A 13,704-nucleotide genomic window follows, 5' to 3' on the forward strand; every position below is an offset into this window, starting at 1 on the left:
CTTTAAATCGCTTCAAACGACGGCCGTCTTCAAGTAACGAGCCATTCGTTTTGGCCCAGCTGATAGTGGGATTTCCTCTGTGTTGGTTTTGACAGCAAGGAAACAAATACCTCCTCCCCCCTGAGCCGCAAAGGGTGAGCCCCCACAGAGAGCAGAATTCGGAGCAGCCTCCACAAGGTGGCTGCTGTTTTTTTGGGTGCACCATCCCTAAGAAATGTCTCCTCTTTCTCTGTTTCCTTCAGGGATGGTGTGCAGGAAGCCGGCAGATCCGATTGACTGGCCGCCGCTGGTGCTGGGCTTGCTCACTCTGCTGAAGCAGTTTCACTCGCGATACACCGAGCAGTTTCTGGCCCTGATTGGCCAGTTCGTTCGATCAATGATGGAGCAGTGCACAAGGTACTCTTGCTGCTTAGCAGTCGACAGCAGGCCTTGCCACAGCAACCAATCACACGCCCAATCGCTGCTGCCAACAATCGGTGTGTCCCCCCCCCCCACTATCCGTATATAAGACGGCCCACAATTTTTGCCTATTATTTCTAAGGAACAGATATTGCCTTATACTCAGAAAAATACGGTATTTCTGATCCCCCTTCTCCCAGAACTCGGCGTTCATTAACGGGTGCAGAAACAACGGAATCGGAGACATTTGGCCACAAGCAGCTACCATAAAGGGAGGTGCTGTTGCTAGGGAGGAGGGCGGAGGAGCCAGTTTGGAGCAACGCCATTGTTAAGGCTTGGTGTGTTCTTTTGTCCCTAGCTATTAGGATTGAATAAAGCTCATTAAAAAGGACTCTACCTTGTTTTCTCGGCTCTTGCTGTAACCAGGGGAAGAATAGCTTCCCCGAAGCCTTGACAGCATAGTTGCTGGGAATTTCTGGTGGGGACAGCCCTGTTGCTCTCAGGACCTGCTTACGGGTTTCCCTTTAGACAATCTGGCTGGCCAACGTGAGAACAGCATGCTGGACTAGGTGGGCCACTGACCTGATCCAGCAGGGCTATTCTTAGGCTTGTGGGCTTCCTGTTGACCACCGTAGGCAAACAGCATGTTGGACCAGATAGGAATTTGGGCTACACAGCAAGCCTATGCTTCAGTTTGTTTTAGGTTTTGTAAAACAACAGGACTTTTCCCACCTGGCCTGGGAGGGAGGAAGGAGTTTGGATTTGACATCCCACTTTATCACTACCCGAAGGAGTCTCAAAGCGGCTAACAATCTCCTTTCCCTTCCTCCCCCACAACAAACACTCTGTGAGGTGAGTGGGGCTGAGAAGTGTGATTAGTTCAAGGTCACCCAGCAGCTGCATGTGGAGGAGCGGGGAAGTGAACCCGGTTCACCAGATTACGAGTCCACCGCTCTTAACCACTACACCACACTGGCTGGGGCCTGATTGACTCCAGCTACAAAAGCTGAGGCTTCTGAACAGACTCTTGAACTGGGGTACTCTTTGGGGATTTTTTTTTTTTGGGGGGGGTGGAGGTTATTACTGTTACTGCTATTCATTTTTTGCATCTTTATTTTTAGATCCATCTTAACGATTTATGGGGAAACGGCTCGATATTTTTGTGTACCTTTTGGTGTGTTTCGTTTTGTTTTTCACGACTACTTTTGTTCTGTTTGGGGTTGTGTAAATCTCTTGCTGTAGTGAGCTGCCTCAAGCGTGGTTTGAACTACGGAAAGGCAGATACAAATAAAATGAGGATAGCTATGCCCTGCCCACAACAGTGTGACCACCTAATGATACTCCCTGTTGCTCCTGAACGATCCATCAAGGTTTTGGTTTTGTGTCTTGTCCACAGCCAGAAGGTCCCAGAAATGCCGGCCGATGTTGTAGGTGCCCTGCTCTTCTTGGAAGATTATGTTCGTTATACAAAGTTGCCGCGAAGGGTGAGTAAATAAAAGGTTTCAGTTTGGAGACTGAAAGCACACAGAAAGCCCTGGAATAATTCTTTGCTGCGCATCCAGACTTTTGGGTTGTGTTTGTGCTTTGGATCAGACCTTGGTGCAAGTTGGACTTTTAAGACACAGGTCACAGAGAAGGTGTTTTGCATGAGTACATTGTACTTTATTGCGATGGCTTGTGGTTGATGCAAATAAAGATCCTTCTGATCTGATCTGTTTTGTGTGTAGACATTCCCAGAAGCTTGATGACATCTCCAGCTGTGGGTGGGAAAAATTGGGTAGAAGGGCAGGAGATCGGGGATTGAGAATCTTTGGACCTCCAGATGTTGCTGGACTACAGCTCCCACCATCCTTGACCGTTGGTCATGGGGACTAGGGCAGATGGGAGTTCAGAGCCCCAACAGCACACATCCAGTAACCTGAATTCTGTGTGGAATTGTCCACTGAGAATTGAGTAGGCCTTAACCAGTTGAGAAGTAACCTCTTGACAGCGGGGTAGCCCTTTATCAGCCAGGTAGAACATATGAACTGGGTGACCCCAAGAAATTTTGCTGCCTGAGGTAAAGGGTGAGATGGCATCCTACCCCCTCCATTCCTGTGCAACAACTGACTGGAAGGGCAGCTGAATCGAAGTTCACAGAACACCTAAAGGCCGCAGACCAGTTTAGATGATGCAAAGGCATCAGGAAGATGATCTTTCACATTTAGTAAAAGGAAAAGCAAATAGGACTTCCGTGTCTCCAATAACAATAATAATTTATTATTTATACCCTGCCCATCTGGTTGGGTTTCCCCAGCAACTCTGGGTGGCTCCCAACAAAATATTAAAATACAGTGGTCTGTTAAACATTAAAAGCTTCCCTAAACAGGGCTGCCTTCATATGTCTTCTAAAAGTCTGGTAGTTGTTTTTCTCTTTGACATCTGGTGGGAGGGCGTTCCACAGGGTGGGTGCCACTACCGAGAAGGCCCTCTGCCTGGTTCCCTGTAACTTGGCTTCTTGCAGCGAGGGAACAGCCAGAAGGCCCTCGGCGCTGGACCTCAGTGTCCGGGCAGAACGATGGGGGTGGAGATGTTCCTTCAGGTATACTGGGCAGAGGCCGTTTAGGGCTTTAAAGGTCAGCACCAACACTTTGAATTGTGCTCAGAAATGTACTGGGAGCCAATATAGGTCTTTCAAGACCAGTGTTATGTGGTCTCAGCGGCCGCTCCCAGTTACCAGTCTAGCTGCCACATTCTGGATTGGTTGTAGTTTCTGGGTCACCTTCAAAGGTAGCCCCCACATAGAGCGCATTGCAGTAATTCAAGCGGGAGATAACTAGAGCATGCACCACTCTGGCAAAACAGTCCGCAAGCAGGTAGGGTCTCAGCTTGCATACCAGATCGAGCTGGTAAACAGCTGCCCTTGACACAGAATTGACCTGCGCCTCCGTAGACAGCTGTGAGTCCAAAATGACTCCCAGGCTGCACACCTGGTCTTTTGTTACCTGCATTCTTGAACATTGATTTGGAACACATATATGCCTTGCCTTGCTGTCTTTGAAATTATTCTAATTTTCTAATGCATCCCTAGCCCTTGTCCTATTTGTTTTGCGGAAGAGTTTCCTGCAGAGTTTTTTAACCTGTCTTGGGTCCTTCTCTTCCTCCAGGTGGTTGAAGCCCATGTGCCTAGTTTCATTTTTGATGAGTTCCGAACAGTTATGTGAACGCCAGAGGAAAACCAACAGCCTGCTCTGGGATTTGCTAAACGCAAGAGGAGATGGGAAGACGAGGAGGAAAATAGCGCATCGCTTCAGAAGCGGCTTCAATTTTTGACTTATGCAGAAGCATACTTATGCCTACATTGATCTAACATAATAAACTGATACTAAACCAACTTTCCCTAGTCTGGTGCCCTCCTGCTGTTTTGGAGTGCCGGCTCCCAATGGCTGATGGGAGTTGTAGTCTGTAGCAGCTGGTGAACAGCAGGCTGCACTAAACCTTTTAAGCAACCCCATTTAAAAATCACGACGTCCTGCTCAGCTGATGATTGCATATGTGTATTTTGTACTTTTAACCTGCAATGTTGTACACTATTCCTTTATGTACAAAAATCATTCGGTTTATGTTCTTAGCAATTTGTGGACATAGAATGACTTTTTTGTATAGTGATTAAAAGAATGATACTGAAATAAGGAGCTCTGGAATATTTGCATAATCCAAAATGGTTTCCTTAACTTGGCGTTATCGTTTCGGCAGATTAAACACACGCACAAAACCAGTTGTGGGGCACACAACTGCTTTGATTGTCCTTGAACCTTCCTGCCATACCAGTGTGACGCAGCACACCTTTTGAGAACCACAGGGTTCTTATGGCCAGCACTAGGAACTCTTGACAGCTGAGACCCTGGCTAAACCAAGGTTAGATGCATTTCAGTTTACTGTATTTTTCGCTCCATAAGACGCACCTAGTTTTAAAAGGAGGAAAAAAAGAAGAAAAATATTCTGAACGAAACAGTGGGTGTATGATTTTTGTGGTTCATGCTATGACCACAGACATGATATGTGATTTGACGGTCAGTTTGGGGTAGCCCAATGCAAAAATCCTGAGAATCCATGTGGATCTGTGCTTTGTAACCACATTTTTGCGCCATTACGGCCCCACAAAACAGTGGATGAGTACTTACACAACTTCAATGCTTTTGTGTGCAAAGCTTTGCAAGTGGGAAGGACAGGAAGAAAACCAGAACAACTTGGTCCCACACCTGTGACCTTTTTGTTCTCACCTACATGACCTCCTCAGCCTCTGACCGCCCACCAGGTCCAGGGTCTACCAGCCACCACTGGTGTTTGGATCTGGCTGGCCTTGAAAACTGCAATGTTCTTCTGGGTTCCTTGCTAGGCACAAAAGGAAGTCTTTTCTGGTGAGAGCTGCTTTTGAGAACTGATGTTGCCTTTTTCAAAGAGGAAATAAAGCTTGTGTGTGGTTTCTGACTTCTTTGAACTGGTCTTCTCTTTACAGCTTTCCTTGTTTAGAAAGATTGTTCTGGCTTTCATTTTAGGTCAGGCATAGGCAAACTCAGCCCGCCAGATGTTTTGGGACCACAATTCACATCATCCCTGACCACTGGTCCTGTTAGCTAGGGAGCATGAGAGTTGTAGTCACAAAACATCTGGCGGGCCGAGTTTGTGCCTATGCCTGTTTTAGGTCTTATTTTACTGGTTGGTTATGTTAGGCAATGTAAATCAAAAGCTGGTTTTCAAAAGAGTTAAAGGCGTAATTCCCACTTCGTCCAGCAAGAGTTGCGTCCAGGTGAACATATATAGGACTGGATTGTAGGATAAGCTACACAGAAGCACAACTAATGTCTTATCTGAATAGTATCTTGGTTCTCTCCGTTTTAATAAGATGAAACACAGGAAATTAAGTGATGCAAGAGAAGCTTACACATGTTCTATAATGGCTCACCAGACAGCTTATTATGGTTATTAATTAAATTTGTATACTGCTCTTCATCCGTAGAGCTCAGGGCAGTTCACAACATAAAAATGCAATATAAAAACGCAAATTGCATAACAAAAACAACACAAAACACACAAAAGAACAGCTCCCTCCCCTTTAGCAATGCCACCCCAATTATAGTTCAAGAGATGAAATGGACTTGGAAGAATATAAACTCCCTATTTGGGCATTTTGAAACATCTGGTAAATGGAATCACAGGCAGGATTAAATTTTGAGCAGTGGGTGGAAAATAAAATGTAGTCGCAATGAAAGAACTCTGGAATAGACCAGTGTGCCCCAGCCACTCTGGGCAAGCTTCCAAAATATATAAAACCGTAATAAAACATTAACAAACTTTCCGATACAGAGCTGCCTTCAGATGTCTTGTGTAGTTCTTTACCTCCTTGACATCTGATGGGAGGGCATTCTACAGGGCAGGCGCCACCACCGAGAAGGCCCTCTGCCTGGTTCCCTGCAGCTTCATTTCTCGCAGTGAGGGAACCGCCAGAAGGCCCTTGGAGCTGGACCTCAGCACCCAGGCAATGGGGGTGGAGATGCTCCTTGAGGTATACTGGGCTGAGGCCGTTTAGGGCTTTAAAGGTCAGCACCAACACTTTGAATTGTGCTTGGGGTGGCCCCCGTGCCTATAGGACACCCTCACAAATCAGTTAAGCTCCAATGACACTATTTTATTTACGGCTCCAGGCAAACACTGGGTTGGGCACAGCTTTCCCAATTAGCACAGGTCCCAACTGCAACAGCAACCATTAAGTACCTGTTGTAGGACTCTACATACAAAGGTTCCTTTTGTCTATTTTGTAATGTCTTGATGGAGAGGATTAGGTAGCTGCCCCACAGGTTTCAGATATTGAGGCGTTGGATGAAAGGAGCAGATAAGAACAGATAAGAACAGATACTACACTTGATCCTAGCCAAAAGGCCGATAAATTTTAATTGCTGCAAATTGGAAATCTGACAAACTTCCATCTATGCAAGATTGGATCCAAAAATTGACCGAATATGCAGAATTAGATAACTTGTCTGAAAAAATAAAGAATAAACCAAAACAGTTATTTGTTTCAAAATGGGGAGTCTTTAAAATATATTTGAAAAAACTTTACAGAAGTTTAAACTCTTGCAGCATTTGACTAATTTCAGTAGTAGTATCAAGAATGATGTGAGATCAAAGAAAAACTAAGAATCAGTTAAACCATGATAATAGTTTTTACTGGCAATAAGTTATTTCAAGGGCTGAAATGTTGCAGAAGGCAAAAGAGAGCCGGAGGCCTGTCAAGATGGATATAAAAGAAAAAAAGGACTGGATGATGAAAATTTGGTTTGAATTGAAGAAGGAGGAATGGAAAGATCTCCCTTTGTGGAGATCTGAAGATTTTTGGACATTTGGACCTAAAAGGATTAAGAAACAAGTTTTGAGCTCCACCTTTAAATTTGGAGGCCCGGCCGGATGGAACATGGACATTTTTGGGACAGAGCCCTTCCGAGATTTGGTGGTTAATACAAAGGACTATCAAAAAAACCGGCAGAAAGGAACTGAGAGAGAATTAAGAGCCTCTGACGTGAGGAATCCAGGCTGATAGTAGATGGACTAATGGACAATGGTTTGGGGATTGAAACCGGGAAAGGGAGGGTGGGGTTTGGGAATCCGAAGGATGTACAAATATATTTTGATCCTTTCTATTGTTTCTTTCTTTGTATTGCTATTAGTACAAAAATGGGGAATCCGTGGAAGGGAAACTGGGTCGACCTTAGAAAAAGTCTTTAAGTATAATGATCAATGCATATAAGTTAAAATTTGATACATAATTGAATTAAATATAATAACAAACTAGGGTTAAAAATTTAAGGATAAGAACTTGTTGAACAAATATTTGGACACGGAATACAAGAAGGGGAGGTGAGGGGAAGTCGTAGAAAAAAGTTATCGAAAATAAGGATTGTAAATGTTGAATGTTTTTTTCTTTTTTTTCTTTTTTAACTCTGTTTTTTCTCTTTTGTTCTTTTTTTTCTTTTTTGTATTATTTGAAACTTCAATAAATATCATTTTTAAAATATATATATATGTCATTGAATTAAGGAGTAGACGGGAGGTCAGGTCTGTAGTCAGAAGACCTCTTTTATTTTTGTTATAATGCTTTGTGCTTTTTGTTGTTGTTGTTTTACTTCACTTATTATTTCTGCTTGTTTTTTGTTTAGTTTTGAAGTATGGTTTCCCCCCCCCCAATTGCGCATTAATAATTGATTGATTGATTGATTGATTGTTTGATTGATTAAATTAAATAAATAAAAAAGAAAGGAGCAGATGTTGCTGCCAACCTAGTGGGAGTGTCTTGTCAGACTAGTTGGACAGTGCAACTTACCGTAAATGTCATAAGCTTAAATGTCATTTGCAAGGCTTACTCCGCCCACGTAAGAGTAGCAGAAGCAATCTTCTTCCGCAATGGAAGTGGGTGGAAGGATAGAAACAGAGCCTCAGAAGGTCTAATGACACTAAATACACCTTTACTAACATCTAAATAGTGCCATGTTTTTTTCCAGAGGATGGGAAGGATTTGGGTAGAAAGTCAGAAGCGTAAATTCCTGTTTAGTATGAAAGGGAGACAAGACATTTGGCATACAGGAAGGATCCGTCCTGCACACCACCCTATCTTTGCAAAAGGTGCATAAATATTTGGCAGCGGGTAACACGGCAAACTTGACACCTGACAGGCATTTTTGGCAGGGAACTGCAGGCAAGCGGTAAAACTGCTCTGTGTTTGTTTGTTTTTTCCTGGCGAGCCTTCTGATAGCAGCAGCAAAGAAGGGGAGAACAGGAAAAAGAAGACAGGTGTTGTAATTTCATAAAGGTTTTTCTTCTGTGTGTGGAAAAAATAGCTGCAGAAGCTACTCCGGAGAGAGAAGTGAGGGAGCTGAGGTGGATAAAAGCAATAAGGCAGATAAGCCTAAAGCCATTACTGGTATGAGGGAGAGGATTTAAGTTTAATTAGAACAGGTGCCATGGTTTTCCCTGTAGTGATGTCTGGAAGTGAGAGCTGGACCATAAAGAAGGCTGATCGCCGAAGAATTGATGCTTTTGAATTATGGTGCTGGAGGAGACTCTTGAGAGTCCCATGGACTGCAAGAAGATCAAACCTCTCCATTCTGAAGGAAATCAGCCCTGAGTGCTCCCTGGAAGGACAGATCGTGAAGCTGAGGCTCCAATACTTTGGCCACCTCATGAGAAGAGAAGACTCCCTGGAAAAGACCCTGATGTTGGGAAAGATGGAGGGCACAAGAAGAAGGGGACGACAGAGGAGGAGATGGTTGGACAGTGTTCTCGAAGCTACCAGCATGAGTTTGACCAAACTGTGGAAGACAGGCAGTGGAAGACAGGGGTCACGGAGAGTCGAATACGACTGAACGACTAAACAAACAACAACAGAACAGGTGTAGGCAACCTAAGGCCCGGGGGCCAGATGTGGCCCAATTGCCTTCTCAGTCCGGCCCGTGGATGGTCCAGGATTCAGTGTGTTTTCACATGAGTAGCATATGTCCTTTTATTTAAAATGCATCTCTGGGTTATTTGTGGGGCATAGGAATTCGTTCATTTCTTTCCCCAAAAAAATATAGTCCGGCCCACCACATGGTCTGAGGGACAGTGGATCAGCCCACTGCCGAAAAAGTTTGCTGGCCCCTGGGTTAGAGCATCACTTCCTCCTTCCTTTCTGTGTACTTTTCAGGGGAGAAGGGTAGCCACACTCGCCATCTCGTGACCAAGGGGGCATTGACTGGGGGTGGGTCTCAGGAGCTTTATGGGCCCCATTGCATCCCTGAAAAAGGTTGCTAACCCCTGATTAGAACAAAAGTAAGATCAGGAAGACCTTGCCAACAAAGGTCCGTATGGTTAAAGCTATGGTTTTCCCAGTAGTGATGTCTGGAAGTGAGAGCTGGACCATAAAGAAGGCTGATCGATGAAGAATTGATGCTTTTGAGTTATGGTGCTGGAGGAGACTCTTGAGAGTCCCATGGACTGCAAGAAGATCAAACCTATCCATTCTGAAGGAAATCAGCCCTGAGTCCTCACTGGAAGGACAGATCGTGAAGCTGAGGCTCCAAGACTTTGGCCACCTCATGAGAAGAGAAGACTCTCTGGAAAAGACCCTGATGCTGGGAAAGATGGAGGGCACAAGGAGAAGGGGACGACAGAGGACGAGATGGTTGGGCAGTGTTCTTGAAGCCACCAGCATGAGTTTGGCCAAACTGCGGGAGGCAGAGGAAGACAGGAGTGCCTGGCGTGCTCTGGTCCATGGGGTCACAAAGAGTCGGACATGACTAAACGACTAAACAACAACAAGATCAGGAAGTAAGAGGAAAGGCTGAAGTAATGTGGAACAAACCGCTCTTGACAAAGCCAGAGAGTAAACTGGAGGTGAGAAGGCCCACAGGAATCTGTGATCCCGCCTCATCATGTGGCAAGGGATGTTACCCAACCCAGTGCCTCCATGATACCAGAAATAAATAAGAGTTTGCCCAATGTTGCAACCATTGAGTCTGCATCAAACATACAAAACACGAGCATTGTAGCAAGCACACATGCACGATTTCTTGCGTCATTATTGGCTAGGAATGCGCATGAACAAAGCATGACAGGCAGATATTATTCTCCTCGGCTACAGAATGGTTATTCACACACCCTTCTTTAGCTCAAGCTCAGGCCACGGCATCACCTTGCAGCTGTGAGAACATCTTTATGGAAGACCCAGCACTCTGCGGTCAGCTGTGTACGTGAGGTGCAAACTTCAGAGTTGTGGCACCTCTGAGTTATGTCACCCTGGTATCAGGAATATGTGTTGTGTAACCGCAGCATGCAAGGATGTGAGTAAGGATGCATGCTGTGTTGTGCTGAACATGCGGGCCCTGACATCCAGCCCTAGGTCCTGGCATCCAGCTGGGTCCCAATTCATTAGTAATATCCAAGGCAACACGATGACCAAGTACAACAATGCAATGTCAATATAAACTCTTTATATAATCTATACAGAACATTGAACAGTATGAAATATATGAAATGCACTCTCTGAAAATCAAATAAACAGTAACCTTATAAACCTCTGAAAGTCACAAAATATGCACTCTTGATGGATTCTCTTGAAAACAGAACCAACACAGGGGTTTAATTGTTTGGCTACTTATGGGTCCCAATTCATGGCATCCAGCGCTCAGAACCATCAAAGGTACATTGTACCCTCCAGCACCAAATGATTTGGACAATGTCCATCAGCTGGTAGCCCAGAACAGCTGGAGGGCATCAAGCTGGGAGAAACTGGTATAAGAGCTAAAAGTTCAAAAAAGATTATTTATGTATGCCACTACTGCAGCCTGTGTTTTGTTAGCCCCAAATGGAAAACGAGCAAAGTCCCAACTAAAGAAGAATGGCAACTTAAACTGATGGAATATGTGCAGCTTACGGATCTAGCATATAGAATAAGAGAACAAGAAGAACATACGTTTAAAGAAGATTGGAAAATGTTTATTGAATATATGGGGGTGGGGGATTGTGCACACTCGAAAACGTTGGCAGAGTTAAGATAAATTCAACAGTGTAAATAAGTTTTGATGGATGTAATAATGGAATACTAAATGGTTTAGTTTGTATAAAATATGCAGGGATTTGTGTTATGCAAAATGAACCATGGAAAGAGAAGAAGGGAAGTCATTGATATTTTAAGGTTGTTTAAATGAATATTCTAAAATGTAAAACAGACAATTTAATAAAAATTAAAGAAAAGAGACAGCTAAAAGTTCAAGATTCACCTTGATTTTAATGACGGATGTCAGGGGTTCAGGAGCAGAGACACAGGAGAAGGAGCAAATGGAGAGTGAGGAGGAGGAATCCGAGGGGGGTGTAGGCAGTGACAGTGGACAGAGAGATTCCACGAGTCTCTCCAGCGAATCGGAAGATTCACAGAGAGGAGCGCCGATGGCCAGGGCAAGGGGGGTGCCAAGGGGGAAACCCCAGAAGGAAGGGGCCAGCGGGGACTCCCTGAGCAGCAGTTGGAAATCAGGACCAGCGTCCCCACCAGAGCGTAGTGGGGGGGAGGAGTCCCAGGCATCGGGACCAGTCTTCTCACCACCAGAGGGAGGAGATGAGTCAGGATTGGCCACGCCTCCATCGGAGAGCGGGGAAACGGTCAAGAGGAAAGTCACCGGCTGGGCGCGCGCGCCAAGTTCAAATGTACAGGCGAGCGGCACAGCAGGTAGCCCGGATAGGGAGCCAGGTCCTAAAGCCCGCCGGAAGGAAGGGCAAGACTCAGGGGGGTCAGCGTCAGAAGAGTCCAGGAGGGAGGAAACCCCAGGGGGCAGAAGGACCCAGAGGAGGAAGGAACAGCGCAGGAGGTGGAGCTGGGCTAGGATCTTAAACTGGTGCGGAAGGGGTAGTGACTCAGAGGGGACTTCGCCGGTCTAGGGTCAAGACGTAGGGCTGCACGCTCTGGGGTTTGAAATGGAAACTAAACTTCAATAAAGACTCTTGTACATTACATCAACCGGGCGTTGGTCCTCTGTGAGCTGGGACCTAGAGGCAGCTCTGACAACTTACTTCAATAACCTTTGGTAAACCATCATTGTCTCAACACCAGAACCCAAACACACCCACCCTGCACATGGGAATAACTGTTCTGGGTTTCTGGGAGGGGTAGCGAATGCTGCAGAACACAGAAGCAGAATTCAAAATGACCTTAACAGATTGGAAAACAGGGTGCAAGCTAACAAAATGAATTTCAGTAGGGACAAATGTCAGGTTCTGCACTTAGGCAGGAAGAACCAGATGCACAAATATAGGATGGGGGGACACCTGTCTTACTAGCAGTACATGTATAAAGGATCCAGGCATCTTGGTGGGTCACAAGCGGAACACGATGCAGCAGTGTGATGCAGCAGCAAAAAAGAGAGAGAAAAGCTAATGCTATTCTAGGCTGCATCAACAGAAGCATAGTTCCAGATCAAAGGAAGTCATAGTAAAACGCTGTTATGCCTTGGTCAGAAAACGATGCTGTGTTCATTAGGCCTGACACTCAATTTCAACATATCCTCAGTAGTTTTATAACCAAGTAACCAACAGTTCACAAGGTACTGGCCTTTACATGTCATGTTGTTAATTTTGCTATTATTATTCGAATGCACACTTGCCATTTGTTTCTTACTGCTGAGTAAGCATAATTTTACTTTCGGCAGATTGCTCTGAAATGTGTTTTGTAATTGGTTATTACGAATTGTATTCTTTTTATTGCATGACACATTTCTGCTTATAAAAATTGCACTATAATTACTGCAAATCACACATATGGGGTTTAAAAACATTGCAAAACAAATACTTTAGTCACTGGAAAGCAAGACACAAAAGTCTATAACTGAACAAGTTAAGCACACTCACCTTGGACTTCCCAAGAATCTCCATCATAGCATAATCTTTTTGTATGAGCATTTTATCTTAATAGTACCATAGTAAAACTACTGCTCAGGCTATCACCTTGGGCAGGGAAAGAGTCACATGAGTGAATGATCTTCCAAATAAAAACTGCATCTACGAAACTAAATGTCACCAAGGAGGTTGACAAACCCTGCCATGCTAGATTTCTCAATGTAGGGGACATTCGTCCTTTGGGGAAACCAGCAAATATGCATAAGATCTCAAGTGGTACAGTCTAGCAAGTTTCCCAATGCAACTTCTTTTGAGTCGGAATGGCTAGTCCACACAGGTGCTCATGTTTACACGGGGAAATGTTTGTGTGAACTGCACAAACTACAAATAAAGCTACGGAGATTGCTAAGCTCACAGAAGTCGAAAAATGTTTTGCTGAGATTTGGGCGGGGGGCGGGGGCGGGGCGGGGAATCACATCTGCTTTTATGTGGAGAACTTGGTATGAGCTGTCCCTTGCTTGTCATTCTACAGTGCCAAACCAACACAGGAAAACAAAATCACTTAAAATTTACTTCACTGTATACTTTCCAAGGGGACGCAGGTGGCGTTGTGGGTTAAACCAGAGCCTAGGACTTGCTGATCAGAAGGTCGGTGGTTCGAATCCCCGTGACGGGGTGAGCTCCCGTTGCTTGGTCCCAGCTCCTGCCAACCTAGCAGTTCGAAAGTATGTCAAAGTGCAAGTAGATAAATAGGTACCGCTCTGGTGGGAAGGTAAACGGCGTTTCCGTGCACTGCTCTGGTTCGCCAGAAGTGGCTTAGTCATGCTGGCCACATGACCTGGAAGCTGCACGCTGGCTCCCTCCGCCAATAAAGCGAGATGAGCGCTGCAACCCCAGAGTCGGCCACGA

The 13,704-nt window shown here is 45.0% G+C and overlaps 1 protein-coding gene across 1 annotated transcript in view; it reads left to right on the forward strand.

The window, feature by feature from the left end:
* WASHC5 (WASH complex subunit 5) overlaps positions 1 to 4,070 on the forward strand; it is a 51,861-nt gene extending 47,791 nt beyond the window's left edge. The window contains exons 27-29 of the mRNA XM_081874022.1: positions 243 to 396; positions 1,796 to 1,883; positions 3,546 to 4,070. Of these exons, the coding sequence (XP_081730148.1) occupies positions 243 to 396; positions 1,796 to 1,883; positions 3,546 to 3,602 (299 nt within the window). The 3' untranslated portion in view covers positions 3,603 to 4,070. The remainder of the gene's footprint in view (positions 1 to 242; positions 397 to 1,795; positions 1,884 to 3,545) is intronic.
* The last annotated feature ends 9,634 nt before the right edge of the window (positions 4,071 to 13,704 follow it).

This window comes from Podarcis erhardii (genome assembly GCF_964252035.2).
Source record: "Podarcis erhardii genome assembly, chromosome: 8".
NCBI lineage: Eukaryota > Metazoa > Chordata > Lepidosauria > Squamata > Lacertidae > Podarcis > Podarcis erhardii.